This window comes from Kryptolebias marmoratus, linkage group LG10 (assembly GCF_001649575.2).
Source record: "Kryptolebias marmoratus isolate JLee-2015 linkage group LG10, ASM164957v2, whole genome shotgun sequence".
NCBI lineage: Eukaryota > Metazoa > Chordata > Actinopteri > Cyprinodontiformes > Rivulidae > Kryptolebias > Kryptolebias marmoratus.
Window position 1 is genome coordinate 12,305,081 of NC_051439.1, and position 20,386 is coordinate 12,325,466.

At 42.0% G+C, this 20,386-nt stretch overlaps 1 protein-coding gene across 1 annotated transcript in view; it reads left to right on the plus strand.

Annotated features, from left to right (window-relative positions):
- The first annotated feature begins 6,780 nt into the window (after positions 1–6,780).
- The window catches only part of asap2a (ArfGAP with SH3 domain, ankyrin repeat and PH domain 2a), a 42,697-nt gene continuing 29,091 nt past the window's right edge, over positions 6,781–20,386 (plus strand). Inside the window, exons 1-2 of the mRNA XM_017417115.3 lie at positions 6,781–7,331; positions 19,636–19,708. Coding sequence (XP_017272604.1) covers positions 7,206–7,331; positions 19,636–19,708 — 199 coding nt within the window. The 5' untranslated portion in view covers positions 6,781–7,205. The remainder of the gene's footprint in view (positions 7,332–19,635; positions 19,709–20,386) is intronic.

Consider the following 20,386-nt stretch of genomic DNA (forward strand, 5'->3'; position numbering starts at 1 on the left):
ACAGAAGAGACTCAACAACAACAACCTAAACTGCTGAGAGCAGAAACACACATCCATCATTTTCCCACATCACCAAGGCATTTTGGAAACCATAGAGTCAAATTTGTACCCATCAGTGGGAGAAGCACAAGCTCTCTCAGCTCTTTTGTTTTATTTTCTGCTCAGGGTGGGGCAGTTCGTCTCTTTCCCCTCTCGCTTCCAGTCTGACAGCACGAAGCGTCCTAAGGTTGTTGTTTTCCCCCCTCGTTCTCAGCCCAGCCGTGTTTGCTATCTATATGTGAAGAAAACTACGAACATCAGGGATCTCATCAAAGTGATAAAAGAAGAAACTGTTAAGTTGATCTGAGTAAATAAAAAGAAATATGTTTATTCATTTGTTTATTTAATTACTGCACAAAATTCGCAGTTATTTGACGCATCGTATTGAGTTTTAGGGAATCGTTTTCTTGTCTTTTTGTTGTTTTTTTAAACAGATGTTTTTCACTCTGGCCTCGACAAAGTTCAGCAGCACAAACTGAGGCAGCATGCAAAGTGGATCCACAAAAGGGGCTTCATGGGAGGCGGGGGACTGGGGGTGTACTGTCAGAGCGGATGGGAGAATTTAAGGAAGCCTGTCAGGTTTCACGCATTATCAGTGTCAGAAACAGCATGATAACAGTATAAATATAGTGATTTGTGTTAATATTCTGAGTTTTAAAGACTTGACTTCGTATAGTTATTGGCAAAATTTAAAACAAAGGTCTTGGATAATCTGTTAGAGCTCAGAGTATGTGTTGGAGGTCAGGCTCAGCTACAACCACACTAAAGTTTAGGTGAATATCTATAAAACCGGTTGAGGTAAATCCATTTTTGTGTCTTCTAATTTTCTAACTCACTGCCTTTTCACAATAAAACCAGCTCCCAAACAAGGTCGTTAATCAGAGGGAATCTAATCTCAATCAGACAGCTTGACTTTCTTTTTGCAATTTAGATAAAAAGTAATGAAATGATCCATCATGAATATTTCAATAACCAAACTGCGATGGATGTAAAAGCTTCTAAATTGACCTGAGTATTGATCTTCCTCACAAGATGTCTCTTTTTTTTTTTGACTCTTCCCCACAACGTAAAGCGCTGCTGATGTTTTTTATCTGCTCCTAGATTATCTTTTAATATGACTAAAACCCCATTTACTCAGGAAGATGAATGGAGTCACTGAGTTTCATGAACTGAACTCACTTCACCTCCATTAGCATTCCCAGCAGGACACAGCTCACACACACTTTCCCCACTTTATTCTTTAAGGAGCATATAGACAGAAGAACCGACTCCCTGATATCTCCTAAGTCACTGGATTAGTTTTTAAAATTAAACACATATCTGCAGCCATGCAGAGAAGGAAAATGCTCTCGAGGTGCACTTACATCCCTCCATTATTCCATCGCTCTTCAGCGCAGCTACTTGAAATGCCCGAGAAGCTCTCAGCTCGTTTGTTAGAGTTTCAGAACAAATGCAGAGCAGCTTGGGAATTAGCGCCGTGACGCCGGGTTGCTTAGTGAGCCGTGGAAAACAAGAAAAGGTTAGTTTAGATGTATGAGGCTCCAGACTTGCTGATTCACTCCCAGGCGTGGAAGAACTGCTGAATGGACCTAATGAGCGCAGGTTCAGGGACCTAATCTGTCTGGAGATGAGAGGCATAAACAAACAACCAAACAAACGGACAAACAAAGAGCAGGACAAAAAGAACACAGCGAAATGAAAAGGGAAGACCAGATCTCATCTACTAAACAGACAATAATATGTGCAAAATGCCTGCCAAAACACAAAAAGTGAACAAAAATGAGCTAAAAACAAATGAAAACAGCCACCAAAAGAAACAAAAACAAAGCAGACAAACAGAAAGGGACTGAAAAATCAAACCAAATATATTGCTTTTTTTTCCAATCCCAATTCTGAAAAATGTAAGATGTTGTGTAAAATATAAATAACAGAAAGCACAATCTGTAAATCTCATAAACCATCATTTAAGTGGGAATAATGTCTGAATAATCACAGAACAATGATTATTCTTCTGACCACTGTTCTGTAGTCAGAAGAATGAAAATGTGATTTTTATTTATTTATTTTTTTTTTGGAAACCACAGACGCCTCATCCTGCGTACTAAAGAGGAACGGACCATTCAGCTTGTTCAAAAGCCGGCCTCTCTGCTAGTATGGGGGTGCATTAGTGCCTCTGGCTTAAAGCAGCTGAGCACATCTGGAAAAGCACTATCAAGGCAGAAAAGCATCTACAGTTTTTAGAATGACCTGTGTTCCCATCCAGTCCTGCATATTTTAGCACGACGACGCCAAAACCACATTCTGTATCCGTTCCAGCATCGTGGCTTTGTAGTAGAAGAGTCCAGGTGCTGAACCGGGCCGTCTGCAGTCCAGACTTCTCACCAGTTGAAAACATTTGAAGCATCATAAAACAAAACATCTGTCAAAGAAGATCCAGGTCTGTTGAACAGCTAGAATCCATCAGTCAAGAACGAGACCAAAACCTCCACCAGCTGCTCTCCTCACTTCTTAGATATTTGGCCCTGTCACATGTTTTTGATGCCATAAATATTATTCATAATAGTGATCAAAATTACCTTAATTTTTCCAAAAAATGGTACAATTTCTTAGTTTAAACAGTTGATATATTTGCTATGTTCCATTTGCAAACAATTGCATTTTATATCTCCCGACTTTTTCAGAACTGAGGCTGTAAAAAGATGATCAAAAACTTCAGAAGAAGCACAAAATGACCTTCCAGATACTGAAAGATTGCTGACAAAAAACAGACCACAAAAAAATTCAGGGTAAAAAAAAGCTGTGACAAAACTAACAAAATCAATGTGCAGAAACAGAAACATCAGCTCCGTTTTTGATGTTTTGTTTGAACTGATTTTATTAAAAATGGGTTTAAATCTGAAATTTCTAAAAGGCTAACGTTGATACTGAAAAGATGCTTGTCATTTTTGTGCATCTTTTTGTTTTTATCCAGTGACTTAGCAGCTAATATCCTGTAGTTTACATTACAATACTCAGGAGAGAAGCAACATTCTCAGTGTGTCCTCTTTTATTAATTCAGGAACATTCCTCTCTTTTAGGGGGATGTTGAATAAAATCTGATGTTATCCCACACAAGGAAATATTCAGTGTTTTTGCTACAGGTTGTCAGGCAGTATGTGCTTTCCCTGATGTTTACCAAAAGCCTGCTATGACAAATGGAAATGAAACTTAGCTTCTTAGGTTGAAACCATTAAACTGATCACATCGTCAGGCAGTCTGTCAGGATATAACGAAGCACTCGGGCTGACGGAGACCAAATGATAATTACTATAAAAGACACTTGTTCCTAATGAGGACGGTGAAGCAGCAGCTTTCTGAAATTGCCGAATATTAGTGTCATCTTGTCAGAATATTTCTTTCTCGGGTGTCCTTCGGGGTGGCAAGGTTGAATAAAAATCCTGAGCTGGAGGAGAGAGAAGGAACGATCAGGTCTGGGTTTTAATAGAAAGACGAAGACGAGGATTGTAAAAACTGAGAAGAAATTTAAAAACTGAACTGCAGATGAGCGAGCTTGGCACCTGGACTCATGGTATGGTAATAGGCTTTAATTCTTGCTCAAATAAGGCAAGTATTCCCAGTACACATATACATATACTGATTTATCTTGGTGCTGTAAATCCGCCTTATGCCATCTCAAATGCTGGGTTTTGAAATTCTGCTGATAACAAGTTTTGTGTGTGTGTGTGTGTGTGTGTGTGTGTAGCCAGGGCCACACAATGTCCAATTTTCCCTTCCTTCCTATTTTGTTTAGTAGGACCACAGGATATATTTTCACTGGATTAAATCTCTCCTACTTTTTTTCCTCCCCCTTTGCATGATGGGGTTTTAACTTGCATTTGTGGACAAAGTTAACTGAGTGATTTTTCAGACGTGTTCTTGAGCCCAGGCAGAGATTTCTACGACAAATCTTTGCAGTTTTTGATGCCGGGGGCCCAAAGTTTACAGACGTTGAATATGATTTTTCTCGCAGAGGACTTTTTCCCCCCCAGATTTCTCTAAATATTTTTAATAAGTTCAAGAACTGTATACCTTAAAAAATTAGAAAATTCTTTGCAAAATTAAGCTGAGAAACAAATGTCTTGACTTTTTGAGCACTTTGTTTGGTATTCAAGTGTTAAACAGCCGGGACACCATGGTAACTGACTTATTACTGATGAATTAAATCAATTTTCACATTTTGCATGTCTTTACATCTGTTTTTATCTATAATTTACACCTGCATATGGCTAAAAATAAGGTTAACAAACAGCCTCCCAGTTACTGACAGCCACCGTTCATGTGTCAAGCATCAGATAAATTTATATGACAAGCTTGTTTTTTATTGTCTGTGATACATGAGATGAGCGTCCCATCACACCGTCTCATTATAGCACACGAGCTTAGTGTGGAAAATGTTTTAATTGCCTGTAAATTACTTTGAACAAAGAAGTCAGTCATTCCACTAAGTTATCCCACCTGTTATGCAACCGTGGTGTCATGTCATGGCAGTGCGTTTAGGAAAAACTTACTCTCGCTCACTCACCAGTCCTGTTTACTGCACCGACATGTTGCTGCAGACACTAAAGCAGTAAAGCGGTCCACGTTTGAGGCTTATTCTGGCCAGAGAACGGGACCAGCGACACACCCTGTGCTCCCCCGTTCACAAAACAAATTACAAACATATTTTCCACGAGTTGACCAACATCTGTTTGGGCTATTGTTCAGTCTGCAGCTGTGCAGCTATGTTTTTACCTAGCAAATGAGCCCAGCTTTTACAGGAAATGAACTCATTTCCAAGCAGAAACGGGATTAATATGGACACTTTCAGATGCAATAAATTATTTGAAGATGCTAGAAAACAGCAGACCAGAGAGGTTCCAAATAACCACATTCTTTTTTTTGTTGTTGTTTTGCATGCAAACAAAGTCTGTATTGAGGATGGGCTCTGCTGGTGAATGAAGCTTCTGTTCGGTTCAGTAAAGCAGCTGACAGCTTCAGATCTGCTCCAGAAGAGGCCTGCAACAAATCTGACCTGGTTAAACATGTACCTGCTGGAGTTTTCGAAAAAAAAAAAAAAAACTTTGTGTTTGATCCAGTCGATTCTTTAAGAGGCCATGGTGGTGTAAAGCGTGATGTCAGGTTTGGCTGACCCCACTGTCTGAGCTGCCCTGTCTCTGGATGGCAGATGTTCTCTGAGAACGTGTTTATTCATTTTCATCGGCGAGCTGAAGCGTACGGAGGGCTGGGCCAAGGTCAGCGTGGGCTCTTGGGCTTTTCATTTAGCAGCTTGCCTGGAGACGCTGCAGAGCTGCAAGAATGTGTGAACACTGCCCCGTTTGTGATTTAAAGGCTGCCCAGGGTTTGGCCCCGACTGACGCGACGCTATTTATACCAGCTGCTGTCCGGCCTGGGCTCAAACCGGCTGATTTGATTTTCAAACTCCAAGAAAAGCACGAGATGCTCCGGGAACAAAGGCAGTTAACACAATTTAAAACGTATTTCTGCCTTGTTTTGCCTTTTTTCTCCCTATCAGGAGCTTTAAAAGATACAAATGAAAGAGAAAAACATACTTTTAAAGTAGGTAGAGCTCTGATACTGACCTTTTCACCTGTTATTCTGTAAAAGAACCATTTATATCTAAAGATCTGGCAGCAGCACGAGTCAACAATGAAGCATACATGCACAGAATAGTTTGACACCACAGTTAAGTTAGTGCAAAAAAAAAAATCTTTATTTTAACTGCAGATAGATTATTTTGTCTCCACTCTAAGGGGCAGAAAGTTGCATGGAGTTTTCACCTACAACCAAATATCATTAACCTGTGTTATGTTTATTGTCACGGTCAACACTTTAACAACCTTTAACAATGACACAAATCACAGTGACTTTACTTGTTCACTTGCTTTGGAAGTAGGCCATAATTGAACTAGATTTATACCTGATTGTAAGAAATAAAGACTGAGTGGTTTTACAGCCTTATTTTACTTTATGCATTACTAAGCATTACAAACCATTACATGATCAATATACATACTAAATGCTTAATATATACTATAACCATAGACATGCATTAAATGTATTTTAGTGTTAAACCGTGAATTTTTTAAAATTAATGTCTATGACTAAAACAGTAAATTATTTCCACATATCAAAGTGCTTGTTCTGTCCACCTTAAAACAACTGCTGGACTGTAGTCACGATGCTGCATTGAGGTACTGTTGGAAATATTAACATCAATACGTATTTTTCACAGAATGAGTGTCAAACGAGTGTAAATATATTTAGGAAAATACTAGAAAGTGAATGGAGCCAAGTGATAAATATCCTACGTATTAAATAAGTTTTAGCATTTTGTGTATTTGAATTGAAACTGTTCATTATTCTTAAATACATGTCACATCTATAGTGTGTGTAACTTATTTCTGTGAACAAGCATTATCAACATCAGTGTTTTTCATCGTGCTGCATATATTATTGAGTTAATTTCAAAATAGCTACAGCGGCTTTATTTAATCCAATTGTGTGTTTAGATTATATTCTCTCCGATTGAGTGGATTTCACTATTCTGCGCTAACATCACTATGATATGGTAGTTTACGAGGTGCCCTTAAAGGCAGCAGAATTCCATGATTTCCGATTGGCTCACGGTGTCCGGATGCTCTCTTTCCATTGGCTGCTGCGGGTTCATTGAGTCCCCTCCTCTACCTTTGTCAGTGTCTTGCGCTCCGAGTTGAATCGCCCGTTTGTTGTTTCCCGGAGCTCGGCGGCGGAGGGAAGAAGTTTGCCTTCGGCCGGGTCCTAGCCTGTAGCACACCGCGAGGGGACACCCGGCGTTAGCTGTCTGCTATGCGCTGAGGAGGGGACCCGCTAAAGTTGACGGAGAAGGACGGAGTAGCAGGCTGAACGAACGGCGGGACAGGTTCAACCTTCTTCTTTTTTGGTTCACCTTGTGGCGGCAGCGCTGGGACAAGGGAGCGACACAAGCACACCCGGAGATGGTTTACCACCCTCTGGGACCTTTAAAAACACTGCTTCCACCGCTGCTTTGAGCTTTTCTCTGCTAAAACCTAAACAGACGAGAAGTGTGTGCGTGCAGGGGTTCTTCTTTTTCTTCTTTCTGCACCAGCGAAGGGATTAATTAAACCGCCATGCCGGACCTAATCACAGTTTCGGAGTTTGTGGCAGAGACGAACGAAGACTATAAATCACCGACTGCCTCCAATTTCACCACCAGGATGTCCCACTGCAGGAACACAGTGGCTGCTCTGGAGGAGGTCAGTTATTCTGGTGGGACTGTATTTCCATAAAGATGAGCTGCGAGGCATGCACTTATCAGCTTAAGATAACAAGTTATTCCTTGCATGACATGTCTGTGGTGGGCTTTTTAAAAGTGGGTTGGAATGGGAAGAAGATGGACCACTAAATCAATCATTTTTTTTGTTCTGAATAGTAGGTCATCTTTGTACAATTTGCAAAGAAGCACAAATCCTGCTTCATTATTTATGACAATAAAGTTGAACACTTGTTCTTCAGGCATGTAAAGGTTGTGTGACATTAATCTCTACCCCTGAGTTTAGGTGAGGAAAGTATTCCAGGAGAAGGGATCCCCTTTGGGATGGACAGCTGACGTGCTCGGCCCAAACCGTGATGCCAAAAGTGATAAGGGAGGAATCGAATGGGCCCCGGCCCAGTTTTTAAAGCAGCTGCACTGTGCACACAAGAGAGCACTTTGTGTTCCTCGCAGGTCATCTGGAGGAAGGACACTTCCGCTTTGTTCCCTGATTGCCCTCCACTGCCCGCCTCCCTCCGTTGTTGTAGTTTCCCCACTTTGTGTACTGTAAGGCAGAGCCTCGCCCTGTCTGCCGGCAAAAAAAAATAGGATTTCCCTCATGGGCGGCTCGGAGTGTTATGTGTGTTAGTGTGCTTCGTAAAAGACGCCTGAGGATGCTGGGTGGATGAGATGCTGGGAAAAATGAGAAGGAAGCTCCCCCTAACCGTGACAGGCAATTTGTGCTGAATGTTCTGTGCACATACAGAGGTGAGGTAAATTGATCCACATCTGGGCTCGGTGTCAGCTCCACCTTAAGCTCCCTGAGCCTCCCCACCTCTGGGAGTGGGTTGTGGTTTTATATTTAACCCGTGTTTGTGGAGGATTGAGCCTGGCGGACAGTCGTGCACCTGCTCACAATGACAGGTGCTTCACCTGAGCGTCAGCCGCCCTTCCTGTGCTTGGATTCCTTCAAATCGTTTGCTGCTGCTGCAGAATCAGCTCTGCGTTGAAAGAAATGTGTGTTGTTGTTGTTTTTTAGTTGCACTGAGCAAATAAGAGGTGTGGATATTATGCTCTTTAAGTCGCAGGTCAGCAGTGATTGCTGGCTTGTTTGGTTGAGAATCGAACTCAGCAGCTTCTGTTTTCGAGTTTTATTGTTGTTTCACGTTGACCTCCCTTTCTCAGGCTGCTGTTTGAGCACAAGGCCTTATTGTCGGCACAACTAGACTTTGCAAACGTTTGCTCTGTTTGTTTGACTAATTGTACATTGCGGTGGATGGAGAACGCTTCCACTTATTGTCTGCAGGCCTGCTTGGAATTTCAAACGCATTTAAATCCATCCAGACGGAATAATTCCCAAACAGAGCGCATATGTGAGTGCTCACTTTTTACTTTAGATTAATAATATTCATTTAATATTGCACATTAATCAACATGAGTACCTCAATCCATCAGATTTGGCCATACAAGCTAACTAATTCCTGGTAGGAGGTCATGGTTACGTGATCTTGGATAAAAGGAATCACATTGGATTTAATTTCATTATATTCACAGCCCTTTAGAGATGTTTTTTTATTAAGTTATACGTTAATACAACTTAAGTTTATATTGCTGCATTATTTGTCTTTTACCTGCTACTGTAAAACATGTGAATCTGGATCTTTGTGTTACAAAACCAGTCAGAAGTATTCAGCATTAAAGCTGATTGTTCTTCCACAGCTCGGTGCTTGTTTTTTTTTTTTTTTTGTGTAGATGTATAGCTGCATCGTCAGCATATATATATGTGAAGAGTTGCATCAGGTGGAGAACCTTCAGGAAAGTCATTAATATACAGGTTGAAAAGCAAGGGTCCCGAGGATTGTACCTTGAGGTACGCCAACATCATTGTTAACCAGTTCAGAATCTTGGCCAATAGCACACACTGTTTTCTATTATTCAAATGTGGTTTTTATCCATTTTATAACAGTAGTTGTGGAAAAAAAAATAGAAATTTAGCAGTTGAAAGCTTGCTTTAAATAATAAAAAAGGCTCTGCTACAACATTTCTGTCTATTTTAGCCTCAGTTTTTACCCTTCAGGTGACAGCTGAGGACAGGGAGAGATGCTCGGTGCTGTTAGAAATGCTGAATCCTGGTCTACAATTTCAGAGGATATCTTTTTTTTTTTGGAAGTGGCACATGTGCATTTGTAGACTGTTATTGCTGGCCTTTTATTTCACGCAATCTACTTTTTGACAACCAACCAACACAGTTGGATTTTAATCCAACATTTCATTGTTGGGCTGGTAATCTGTTTGCATGAAAAGGTGCATTTAAACCTTTTTTTTTTTTTTTTAGCAAGTGTGTTGCAACAGAACGAGATGCTCCTTTCTGTCACATGTGTTCCCTGTTGAGACTTGTCCCCAGTTTGTGTGCTGGAACTTGCCGACAAGGGGAGGCTTAATCATTAACGTCAAGGGGTGTGATTATAAGTGTGTAAATCTGCCGTTCCAGATGGTTTGTTTGGGACAAATCTGCTCTTTAATCCTGTTACCAATGAGAACAGAGCAGCAACCTAATAAGACAAATGTCTTTTGGGTGTTAAACCATTTATACACAAGTGCACTTAATGTCTGCAACAATGAGTGGGATTTACGTCTCCAAAACATCGCTTTTATTTAAGTACATAAACGAGACGCAGTTAGTTTTTGTTTAGATCCTCGCACTAAATTAATCACAAAACTCCTATTCCGTTAGTTTATGGGAAGCGTTAAAAATAAAAGAGGGAGAAGTGCATCCGCCTGAGTTTTTAACGTTAATGGGCCCGTGATGTTGCGCCGTTATTTCCCCCTAAACTTAATTGCGTCTGACGTGCGCTTAATTGGACGAGTAGCTTTAAACCGCCTGCTATCAGGAGACCATTCAGGCAGTTTGTGTGCGTGTGTGTGCCTGTTGGTGTTCGCTGGCAAAACCACGGCCATAAAAACCTGTTTATCCAGTAAGAGGATATTGAGCTTCATGCCCCCCCCCCATTCCCTTTGTACTCATGTAAAACAACTTCTGCTGACTTCTCAGCAAAAAATAGCTTTTGTTCAAAATCCTCAGCATTTTGTAATATTAGGGTCATTTTTATCATTTTAATTGACGCATACGCTAATTGTTTTTAATTAACCTGAAGTTTTCAGATGAAAACTCTCATCCTAAAATGATAGTGTAGCTTCTTATCTGTTGTTAGTGCTTGATGAGTTAAACTACTTTAACACAGACTAGGTATATTGAGCTCAAGTTTGTTTCTTCAAAAAGCCTGAACTCCTACTTCCAGGGGTTTTTGGGCTCTGATGGCCGAGCTGACTTTTGTTTTAAATACCGGTGTTGGTAAAGATTCCCCCTTCTGCTTGTGTCTCGTGTGAGGGTGAGCTAATGAGGTTGTCTGCTCGAGTCGAGAAACTGGCACACATTGTGGTGGTCTATCTTTGAATCGGTGACTCTATTTTTAAATGTGTGTGTGTGTGTGTGTGTATTAACCTGGTTACTAAACCCTGTCAGTCATAAAATGTTGCAGGAGTCGTCTCCTTAAACGAACCCCACGTTCATTAACGGCAGTGACGAATTGATCACAGGTTGTAAATTACTAAAAGATACCTTTTAAAGTATTCACCCAAGGAGGTTGATCACTTTGAAGTTGACATCCACGACGATAATCTGATAACTGAGTCAAAATTTGGTCAATCTGGTTTCATCTTTTGCCCATTTTCCTCATTTTTTAATAATGAGTAATGGTTATTTATAGCAAAGTCAGCTTATCATTGGCTGTCTCTACTATCCTAGAAGTGCGGTGTCTTTATTCTTCCACCTGCTCCTTATTCATCCAGCGGAAGTCCATAACATTGGTGTGCCAACTTTGCATTTGTAATAGATTTACTGGATTCCTGTTTGGTTTTGTAGACCGATTGTTGCAGAAAAATGTAATTTAAAGGACGCAGAACTTTTTCAAGTCGAGCACGATGCACCCTCTGTTGGTCATCGGTGTCATGTGTGAAACAATAGAGCAGCAAAAGTGTCATCTGATCTAAATTGGTGAGCTTGTGTAAAGTTGGAGGCGAGCAACTGATCTTTAGCTTTTCTATCTGTATTCCTGGTCATCAGTTGCTTGCAGGCTCTGTTATTTTGGATGCACACTCTAACCTGAAACACATCTTTTGCTGACACAAGATGACATCTGATTCAATCTCCGCTCTCTGCTCTGATTTTTTTTTTTTTGCATAACCAGTTCCTGCAGAGCACGTTATTTGCGCTCCGCTGTTAACGCTTTGTGTTGAAATGTCTAAATTTTTCAAGTGCAACAGTTTACGACTGAATGTGTTAACACCCGGGGCCAAATGTGCGCTCGTAACCATTTCACACGTCGGTGCGTTGGCTTGCGTTGACAGCTCAGAGGTTCCCAGCCAGAGAGGGGTTGTAGCGTTGGCGCTGAAAGTCGTGTCCTGATCGGGGGACAGCAGCTGGCCTCCCCTTTCATGCGGAAAAACGTGGAAGAAAGTTTTAACAAGGGGTCTGAGGGGTCTATAAGCTGTTAAATGCTCATGGTTTTAACACGAGCAGTTTTCAGTTTACCACTTAAGAAGCTTATTATTTCTTTTAAGTAAAATGGGATTTCTGGAAGGATCCTTCATTCCTCTGCTGCATTTAATAAACCAGAGAAGTCTGTTGAAGCACCTGTGTTTATTCTTCTGGATCGTCGGGTCTCTAAATGGCTCGACTTCTATAGGGGATGTTAAGTTTGAATGAGTAATCTTGTCCTCCAGACTCAGGCGCCAGCCAGGCCTCATTATTATGTAGCAGCCCTCCCCATAGATCCACTGGGGTCAAGGGTCACCGTCAAATCCCTGTCGGTTTTCTTCAGACGTGAACTGTGAAGTTCTAATAGTCACTTTGTGTTACTGTTAAGGCTAATTTGAAAACTTAGTGATTTTTTTGGGGGGGTAGCTTCTTGATTATTATTGGATCTGTTGGGTTTTCTCATCAAATACAATTCACCAGAGGGGTACGGTCCCTGTGTCCTTCCCAGAGGTTAATCAGATGGACTTCCAGGACCACTGGAGAGGGGGAGGAGATGAGAACTTAAAGCTCATCTCATCTATCAAAGCATGCTGCTCCAGATTGTCGAAGACGGCTCGCGTTAAAAAGGCTTTTGTCGCCCGACAGACCCTGCCGCCTCGTTAATGAACTCCATTGATTTGTGGTCCCGGTCGCTCGGTCCCGCTCAGGCCAGCGTTTGTTTAGGGCGGATGAGTTCTCACAGCTGTGTTGTCCGGCTGTCACTTTCACTCAGGGAAGTGACCCAGGCTACCTTTTGTGTTGAGGAAACTCGTCGGAGACTCTCAGGGGAACTAAAATCTCAGTGCTTCTGACTCGTAAAGGTCATTAGTCGAAAACTGGAAATTGACATTCGAGTCATGTGATTTCTTCCTATATCATCTTATTGTATTCCTGTTGTTACTAAGAGCAATAATTGTCATTACACATGAATAGATTACAACAGTTTTATTGAAGAATCAGCTTTGATGGCACAAACTCAATCAAGATCAGATATAAAACTTGTTTCTTTTATACAACTCTTTCTGATCTTCACACAGAGCCTTTTTTAGTGTTTTACTTCAGCGTACTCCAGGAAGAAATGGGTCCTTTGACCTTAGTCTCTTTCAGAAATGATCGTACTGTATTTGTTGGGTGTTTTACCCTGGCACCACTTGCACACGACGAAACACAGATACTCCAAGGTGGATTCAGAGGAGCTCTTTAAATGCAACACATTTGCTTTTTATTTCCCAATCTTCCCAGTCAAACAGGGGTTTTTATCAGCCCCCTAGCTAGTTTATAACCTTGATTAATTAAGTCTAACTTAAGCAGACCCTTGTGGCAGGTTTGAAAAGAAGTATTATCACCGTGCAGCACCACAGCTGTCTGGGAAAACCAAACGGAAACAAAGGTTTCAACCCGGGTCTCTCACCTTGTAAAATGTAAAACACACTGCAGCCGCCTCGGCAGTCAACATGAAAGCTTCGTTTCTCGAGCATTTAAAGCGCTGCAGTTGATGGCGTCACCTCTGTGTGATTTCTGGCAGCTGGAAGCCAAGGCACCGCTCCAGCCAGGCTCTTTGTGGTGCTCGCCGAGGAGCTGTAAAAGCAGCGGGGAGGAGGGGGGTGAAGTCATCATCCACCACAAGACTTCAAGGTGGATGAAACGTTTTCAGTAACATTCAGGCAAGTAAAGCTGCTCCGAGTTGTTCAGAAGTGGCCACTTTGCTCTCTGGTCGGAGCGAACCGTGGATTTCAGCGCCGAGTTTTCCGCGCCGCCTCAGGACAGACCGACTACTCACATGTCAGCTGTTTGAGAAAACAGAGGAACCCTGCAAACCATGACCTGTCAGCTCCAGAGCCCGTTTTCTGTCTAAATATTGACTTTTCGCACTCAGCACGGAGAAAAGTTGTGAATGAAGCACTTCACGGTGTGCGTTTTTCTTTCCCCCTACTGTAGTTTATCTTAAAAAAAAAAAAGATCTCAGCATGTGAATGTTGTAACAGAAATAGATTGTATTATAATGAATGACTTCTTCTGTGTTGAACAGTATATTGCACATAAGTCGCTGTGGAAGGCGGAGAAATGGTGCCGAACAGCTCAGTAACTCCTACGAGGCAACTTGTCAAATCCACAGTCGAAATCTGGAGTTGTTAACCCCAAATATCTGAAATTTGAAATAACACCAGCTGTTTGTTGCAGGTATCTCTACGAAAACCATCAACGTAATCATAATTGTGACAGTCTTTAGAGCAGCGGTTCCCAAACTTTTCAGCTTCCGACCCATAAAATAACAGTAACAAAGGTGTGTGACACCATCTGTTGGCTGTTTAAATATCCAAAAGTGCTACTGATCCTGTTAAATAAGAGCATAATGACAACACAGTCTTAGCATCCATTTTGCTATATTTTTAAATCATTAAATGACTTGTATTTCCATATTCTGTAACAATTAGGGTGTAAATATATCATAAAAACTGGGTGTTTAATTGTAACTTGGCATTTGGAGATTATCTAAGGACATTGGGGTCCCGATCCCAACTTTGGGAATCATTGCTTTAGAGAAAAGAAAACGCAAACTGCTGTTCTTCTCGAGTCTACTCATTGTACAGTATATCATATACATAAGTATTTTACAGTGTTTTCACACCCACCCGTGGCATAAACGGCGTTTTGCAGTAATAAGTAGGTGTGCATTTCAAACTGACCAGAACTGTTTATTTGTTCAGAGGGATAGGCTGTCCGTTCTGTTGGATGGACTGACCAAAACTGTCTGTCTCCAAAATGTGTACACACATATATGTGACTACAATCTATTTTTGGATTGTTTTATTGCTCAGCCCTAAGTCTTGCCCGTCTTTAGAGGGCTAAAGGCGAGTAAACACAAACTTAACCACATTACAGAGGTAAAATAAATGTGATTTCAAGTCTTAATTATGATTTTCTCATTAAAAACAAATCTTTTTTTTATTATTTTTTCTGTTTATTTATAGTGTATACAACTCTTATATAGCTTTTTCTGGCGGACTGAAGTTTGCTTTAATTGTGTAGCACCGTCACAGATACTGTACCCACATCAGCAGCAAATAAATTGGATAATTGCGTCATAAATGCATTTCCCTCACAGCCCGTTTCTCCTCTGTCGCAGGGGGGGAGCTTGCAGGGTGATGAGCGTTTAAAAGACACACAGATGGAACCAGATGTGTGTGTGTGTGTAGTGATGGTGACGGTGATATTACACACGGGGTGAGCGGCTTGGACTGCCTTTTGTTTGAACTGGATGTGTGGCCAGTGATGGGGCCCTTCTCAGAGAAGCAGGAAAGCACCTCGCAGCGCAGACGTGCTGTCATCAGGGGATAGCTGTTAGCGGGCGAGAACAATGAGGCTGGAGCTCCGTCTTGTCTGTCAGTTACAATCGTGCAATCATCCAGGAATGTTTTACTTCTTCGCACAGAGGATCCATCCATCCATTTTGTAGATATCCTCTACTCAGCCATGAAATTCAGTTTAATCAGTCCACAAAACAAACTTTGTTTTGATGTTAATTGTCAAACTTTTAAAGCTGAAGTTTGTGAAGAGGGTGCAAATAATACCCGTCTGTCATGACTGCGTTTGAACAGGATGTAGCTGCACAGTTAAAACGGTGCACAGTGTGAAGAATCCTCCTGAAGGTCAGTTTGCTTTTATAGCCACTTAGAGCCGTTTCTTTTTTTTTTCCAGGACGTTTTCTTTAGTCTTCCTGAGCACCACTTGACCTCCACCAGTCTTGTTTGCTGCTAATCACATTATGAGCAGAGAAAGCAGCCACCTGAAAACACTTTGCCGTCTTCTGACCGTCTTCATTTTGTTTTTGGGAGATAATGTTGAATTATTTAAAAGCTAATCATTGTCTAATGTCGTAGCTGAAGTTACCTGAAGGCTCACGTTTCTTAGAGTGGTCAAAAAGTGTTTTATTATTTAAAGTGCTCCTTTTTTCCTCACTGCATTGTGACCACTTCTGATTTTCAGCATCTTTCGTTGTTCGTCTGTCTCTTTACTCACTTTTGATATTATCTGTCCGAGCCGGTCTCTGGCAATCGTTAGTAACACGACCCGCTCTGCTCAACGGTTCAGAAAATGCACATACATAAGCGAATGAATCGCCATGGCTACGACCTCCGCGACCCCCCCGCCATGTTGTGATAGAGCGTGGAGATTGGCTGCAGCAGATGGTGACTGATTGTGATCGTGGTGATGTCACGTTTTAAGATGAGGATTAATTCAATTCAGTTTGGGCATCTTTGTTTTCTCCTCATCTGGCCGGCAGGAAAGCGCCGCTCGGTTTACAAAGAGACGCTAACCGAGGGGGCGAAGAGAAACGCTGACACGGCAGTAATGTCTCATAAAAAGTGTGCTTGTGAAGCAGCTCCAGGCTCAGAGGCTGCCCGGGTCCATTGTCCAAGTTTTCAGCTCTCCTTCTGGTCTGTAGAAAAGATGCATGCCTGTGGAAATCCCCTCTCCCTTTGAACAGTGTTTTTTTTTTTTCTCCCCCCCCCCCCCCTACCAATTTAGAGTAATGCATGCTACAAATATTGGCTCTTGTACGAGTGGCGTGACGCTCAAACCTAAAATGGAAATCAGAACGAGAACACGTGAACGTGATTGATGACACGAGAGCTTGAGAATGATGTAGAGGAGTGTTTGTTGTGTTCAGCTGGTTTATTACCCTGCTTGTCTGTTGTCCCCGTCAGACCACTTTGTGGGGATTGAAAGGGGGTGGTGAAGCGTGATATTGTGTGTCTGCTGGTGTGTGTGTGTGTGCGCAATTATGAAAGCAAGGGGAAACCTTGGTTGAGGAGAGCTGTCCGTTCGAAAAGCAAATTTAAAGGGTTCGTTTACGGACACACTGCTCGTGCATGTTTATAGGCCAAAATGATAAATACTAGGGGAGTAACGGCACACAAAAATCATGGCGTAGTATCTTTATTTTCCAGTTATATTAAGGTTTGGTGTCGCTTTAAAATTTGCGAGTCAACCGTAGAGTTCTGCGTGTACACGTTTGAAACAATGCTGCATTTGTTAGGTATGCATGCATGCAGAACTTAAAGGATGCAAATACATGTACATGTACCATTACCCCCCCACCCCCCACCCCCTAAAAAATCCCATGCGTAACTGGTTCTTGCATACATGCGTACATGTGAGCCTGACGGAAGCGGTGTGCCATTTTCTGACCTCGTGTCCTCCACGCACAAGCAACTGGTTGGAATATCCACGAATGTTTTGAAATTCTTGAATTTTGTCACTGCTCTTCATAATCCCTGTGATCCCTGTTTTCGTCTTCAAAAGTATTTTTTCATCACCGTACAGTATCTTGGGTTGCTCTCGTCTCAAACTGTGAATGAACCAAAAATTATTGTCAGACGCAAAGAGGCACAGAGTTCAAAGTGATGTCTGCGTAGTAAATCGTCCTGTGGTTGGACTGGATCAGTGGTGTCAACAGAAACGGGCTTTTGGCTTGCATTGAGGAGCAGCTGTACTCGTCTCAGTCTTTTCTGTGCTCGTTTTTAAACTCGCTGTTAAAAACGGCGTGCAGACACCTGGCTGTGTGGGGTCCAATCTGCAGCTGGAGGCTCTGTCTTAACCAGGCAGGGAAAATGGGATAATGGCACACGTTACAGATGAGTCATTAAACAGGAGCTGAAGGAGCTCAAACCCGCAGCCTTGTAAATCCCACTTTTTTTTAAAATTTGTCTAAATATTTTGGTTAAAGGCAGCACACTTTAATTTTACCACATCTTCATTTTATCAAGTGCTGCTGGCTGAGAAACATTGCGTATTATTCACACGTTCTAACGAGGCAATGACTGGAAAACCTTGTAATGTTTAGGTTATAAATCTACTGGGGTCAAGTTAATAAACTAATATTAAATTATTGTGATCATTAGCTTCCTAAACAACACTGACTTGATCTTCTGTATGTCTGTTCTGCCAACAGTTTCTTATTTAGATTTATACACAGGAAAAATAAAGTTGTGTTAACTTTTATGTCTTCAAGAAATGCCTGCAGTCTAATACATCGAGCCTCATCGACGAGTATAGTTGATTATCATCGGCGTAGAGGAGAAAATGTGAGCTTTATATCACCTAATGGAAGCATATATGAAGGGAACGGTATTGGTCCGAGCAGTGAACCCTGTGGAACTCCGTAACTAACTCCGGTGCATAAAGATTCATTATGTATTGCTTTAAATGGATAGTCTGGTCATTTTGGATGTGAGGTTTTGTCAAATGGTACCTTGTTCATAAGCAGTGACATCAGACACAAAACTCGAAGTATAAAGAAAAGGGAAGAAATGCACACATGCACACACAGACATCCATGCAGTGTCACACACATGTCTTCCCCCTCACTTTAAACGTGGACCACACTAGTCGCTATCAGCAAAAGAGGGAAAGAGCTCGTTGTCATTTTTAAGACTTCGCTTTCAGTTTCGTGTCCTCGTATTTCTGCGATGCTCAGTTCGTCACGTTCCCTTCAAAGTCTCTTCCATTTGTGCGGGTGAAACACGACTCTGAGGAAAAAACCATATTGCAGTACCAAACCCCCTCAAAATGAAAACCAAACTGATTTATGGGCTTCATTTAACTTTACTCATGAAGCGTAGTCCCAAATAAGACGGCGTGTGTGACATTGTCAGCATTTCGTTTGGTGTATTTTCTATTATGTTTGTATCAGTAAACGGGAGCCACTGTGTGCTTTGTTTTCAGAGGATCCAGGCGACCAAACGCGTCTCATTAATATGCGGGGCAGAGCAAGGGAAAGCGGCGCTGCTTTTGGCCTGCTCAAGCAGACGTGCTTAATAAAGTCACTTAAAACTAATTTCCTAAAAGCTCCTCTCGTCCCAAAAGACTCCCATTTATCTCAGCGCTGCAGTGGAGCATTGTCCCGACAGCGCTTCCACTGGGGTTATAGTCTGGGTTGAATATTTTAAGAGGAAGCTGTCTAATTATGGTTATTTGTTTTCTGGATGGAGGCTGACACCGCTGGAACACTGCCCTGCTCGTAACGCACCTCAGCTTCCTACCGCGGCTGTCTGACAGCGGTTTTACCGATGTTTAATAACGCATAGCACATCCACTAATGAGGGAGGTCGGGCCTATTTATAGCTTTGCCTTGAATAATGTATAACATTGAGTCAGATAGGAGACAAACACACAAACTGTATCAAACACACGGGAGATCGTGAACCCATCGGTTAGGAGACGAGATGAAATGCTTAAGAGCCGCTGCGCTCTTGATGTTACTTAGTTGCGTAGCGGGAACACTTGAAACAAAAGCCCTTTTCATAAAATCCCTCGCACCAAATCAGCCCAAAAGTATGTTCCTTATTAGGCTGGCCCTGCTCCGCTTCGGTAACTCACAAACAGAAGCAGCTCGGGACCTTGTATGTGTTATTTCACACAGCGAGTCAGCATTAAAATGAGCTGCTGGTTAGATCGGGGTCCTTCATGCAGCTTCTCTGACTTTACACATATATGATGGAGCCACTTCGACACTTTCTAGTGCACTTTGACAGATGAAAATAAGGCATTAAATTAAGGATTAAATGTAGTGTTTAATCCATCTCGTTCAGGTTTACTTTCTTTGTGTAATTCTCATATTTGCTGCCATCAATGCCTGCAAAACACTTTCAGATTACAGTCATAAATCCTGTCATAATTTCTGTGTTGTCGCCTCAGTATTTTCCTCTCTCTCTGTGTGTGTGCTCAGGCTCTGGATGTGGATCGCAGCGTTCTCTACAAGATGAAGAAGTCAGTCAAGGCCATCTACGCGTCTGGTCTTGGTAAGTTGTCCCATCCGATTCTGCTTTCAGGTTTTCATTTCCTTATCACAGCCAATTTTATACCGAAACCAGTCTTTTTTTTTTTTTTTAAGTATTAATTTGAAGCAAAACAATGAAAGCGATTTACTCCATGTGGCGTTTTGTTTAATCAGTGTAAAACAAATTAAAGAACATCTGTAATTCTTTTAAAGCAGAAGTAGATGAACAGACTTTTAGCCTGAGGTGTGTGTGTGTGTGTGTGTGTGTTTTCTTTCTGTGGTCCTTGTGGCTGCCTGCGCCGGTGTTGGGTGTTTGCTGGTGTCTTTTGTTTTGCCTGCCTGACAGAACCCCGCTGAGAGAGTCCTCTGAACAATGTGCTGTGCGGCTCTGTTTTCAGAACAGTGCGCGCTCTGTTCGGGACAGAGGGACATCTGTCTGATTCAGACCCCCGAAAGGAACAGCTGGGTTGGGGGGAGACGGGAGAACACTCTGCGTTTGTATGCAGGTGCCGAGGCCCGGAGAGTTGCGCGTTCTCGCTTCACTATACCGTCGAGCGTGCGTTCACCAGACCCCAGGATGTGTCAGACTCGTTGAGCTCAATGTGAGTCAAATTTGAATTTGTGCACTTGGAGCAGCGCGCCGTATGAGTCAGTTGGAGTAGGAAGAGTTGTGTGCAAGCAGAATTCCCCCCCCCCCCCC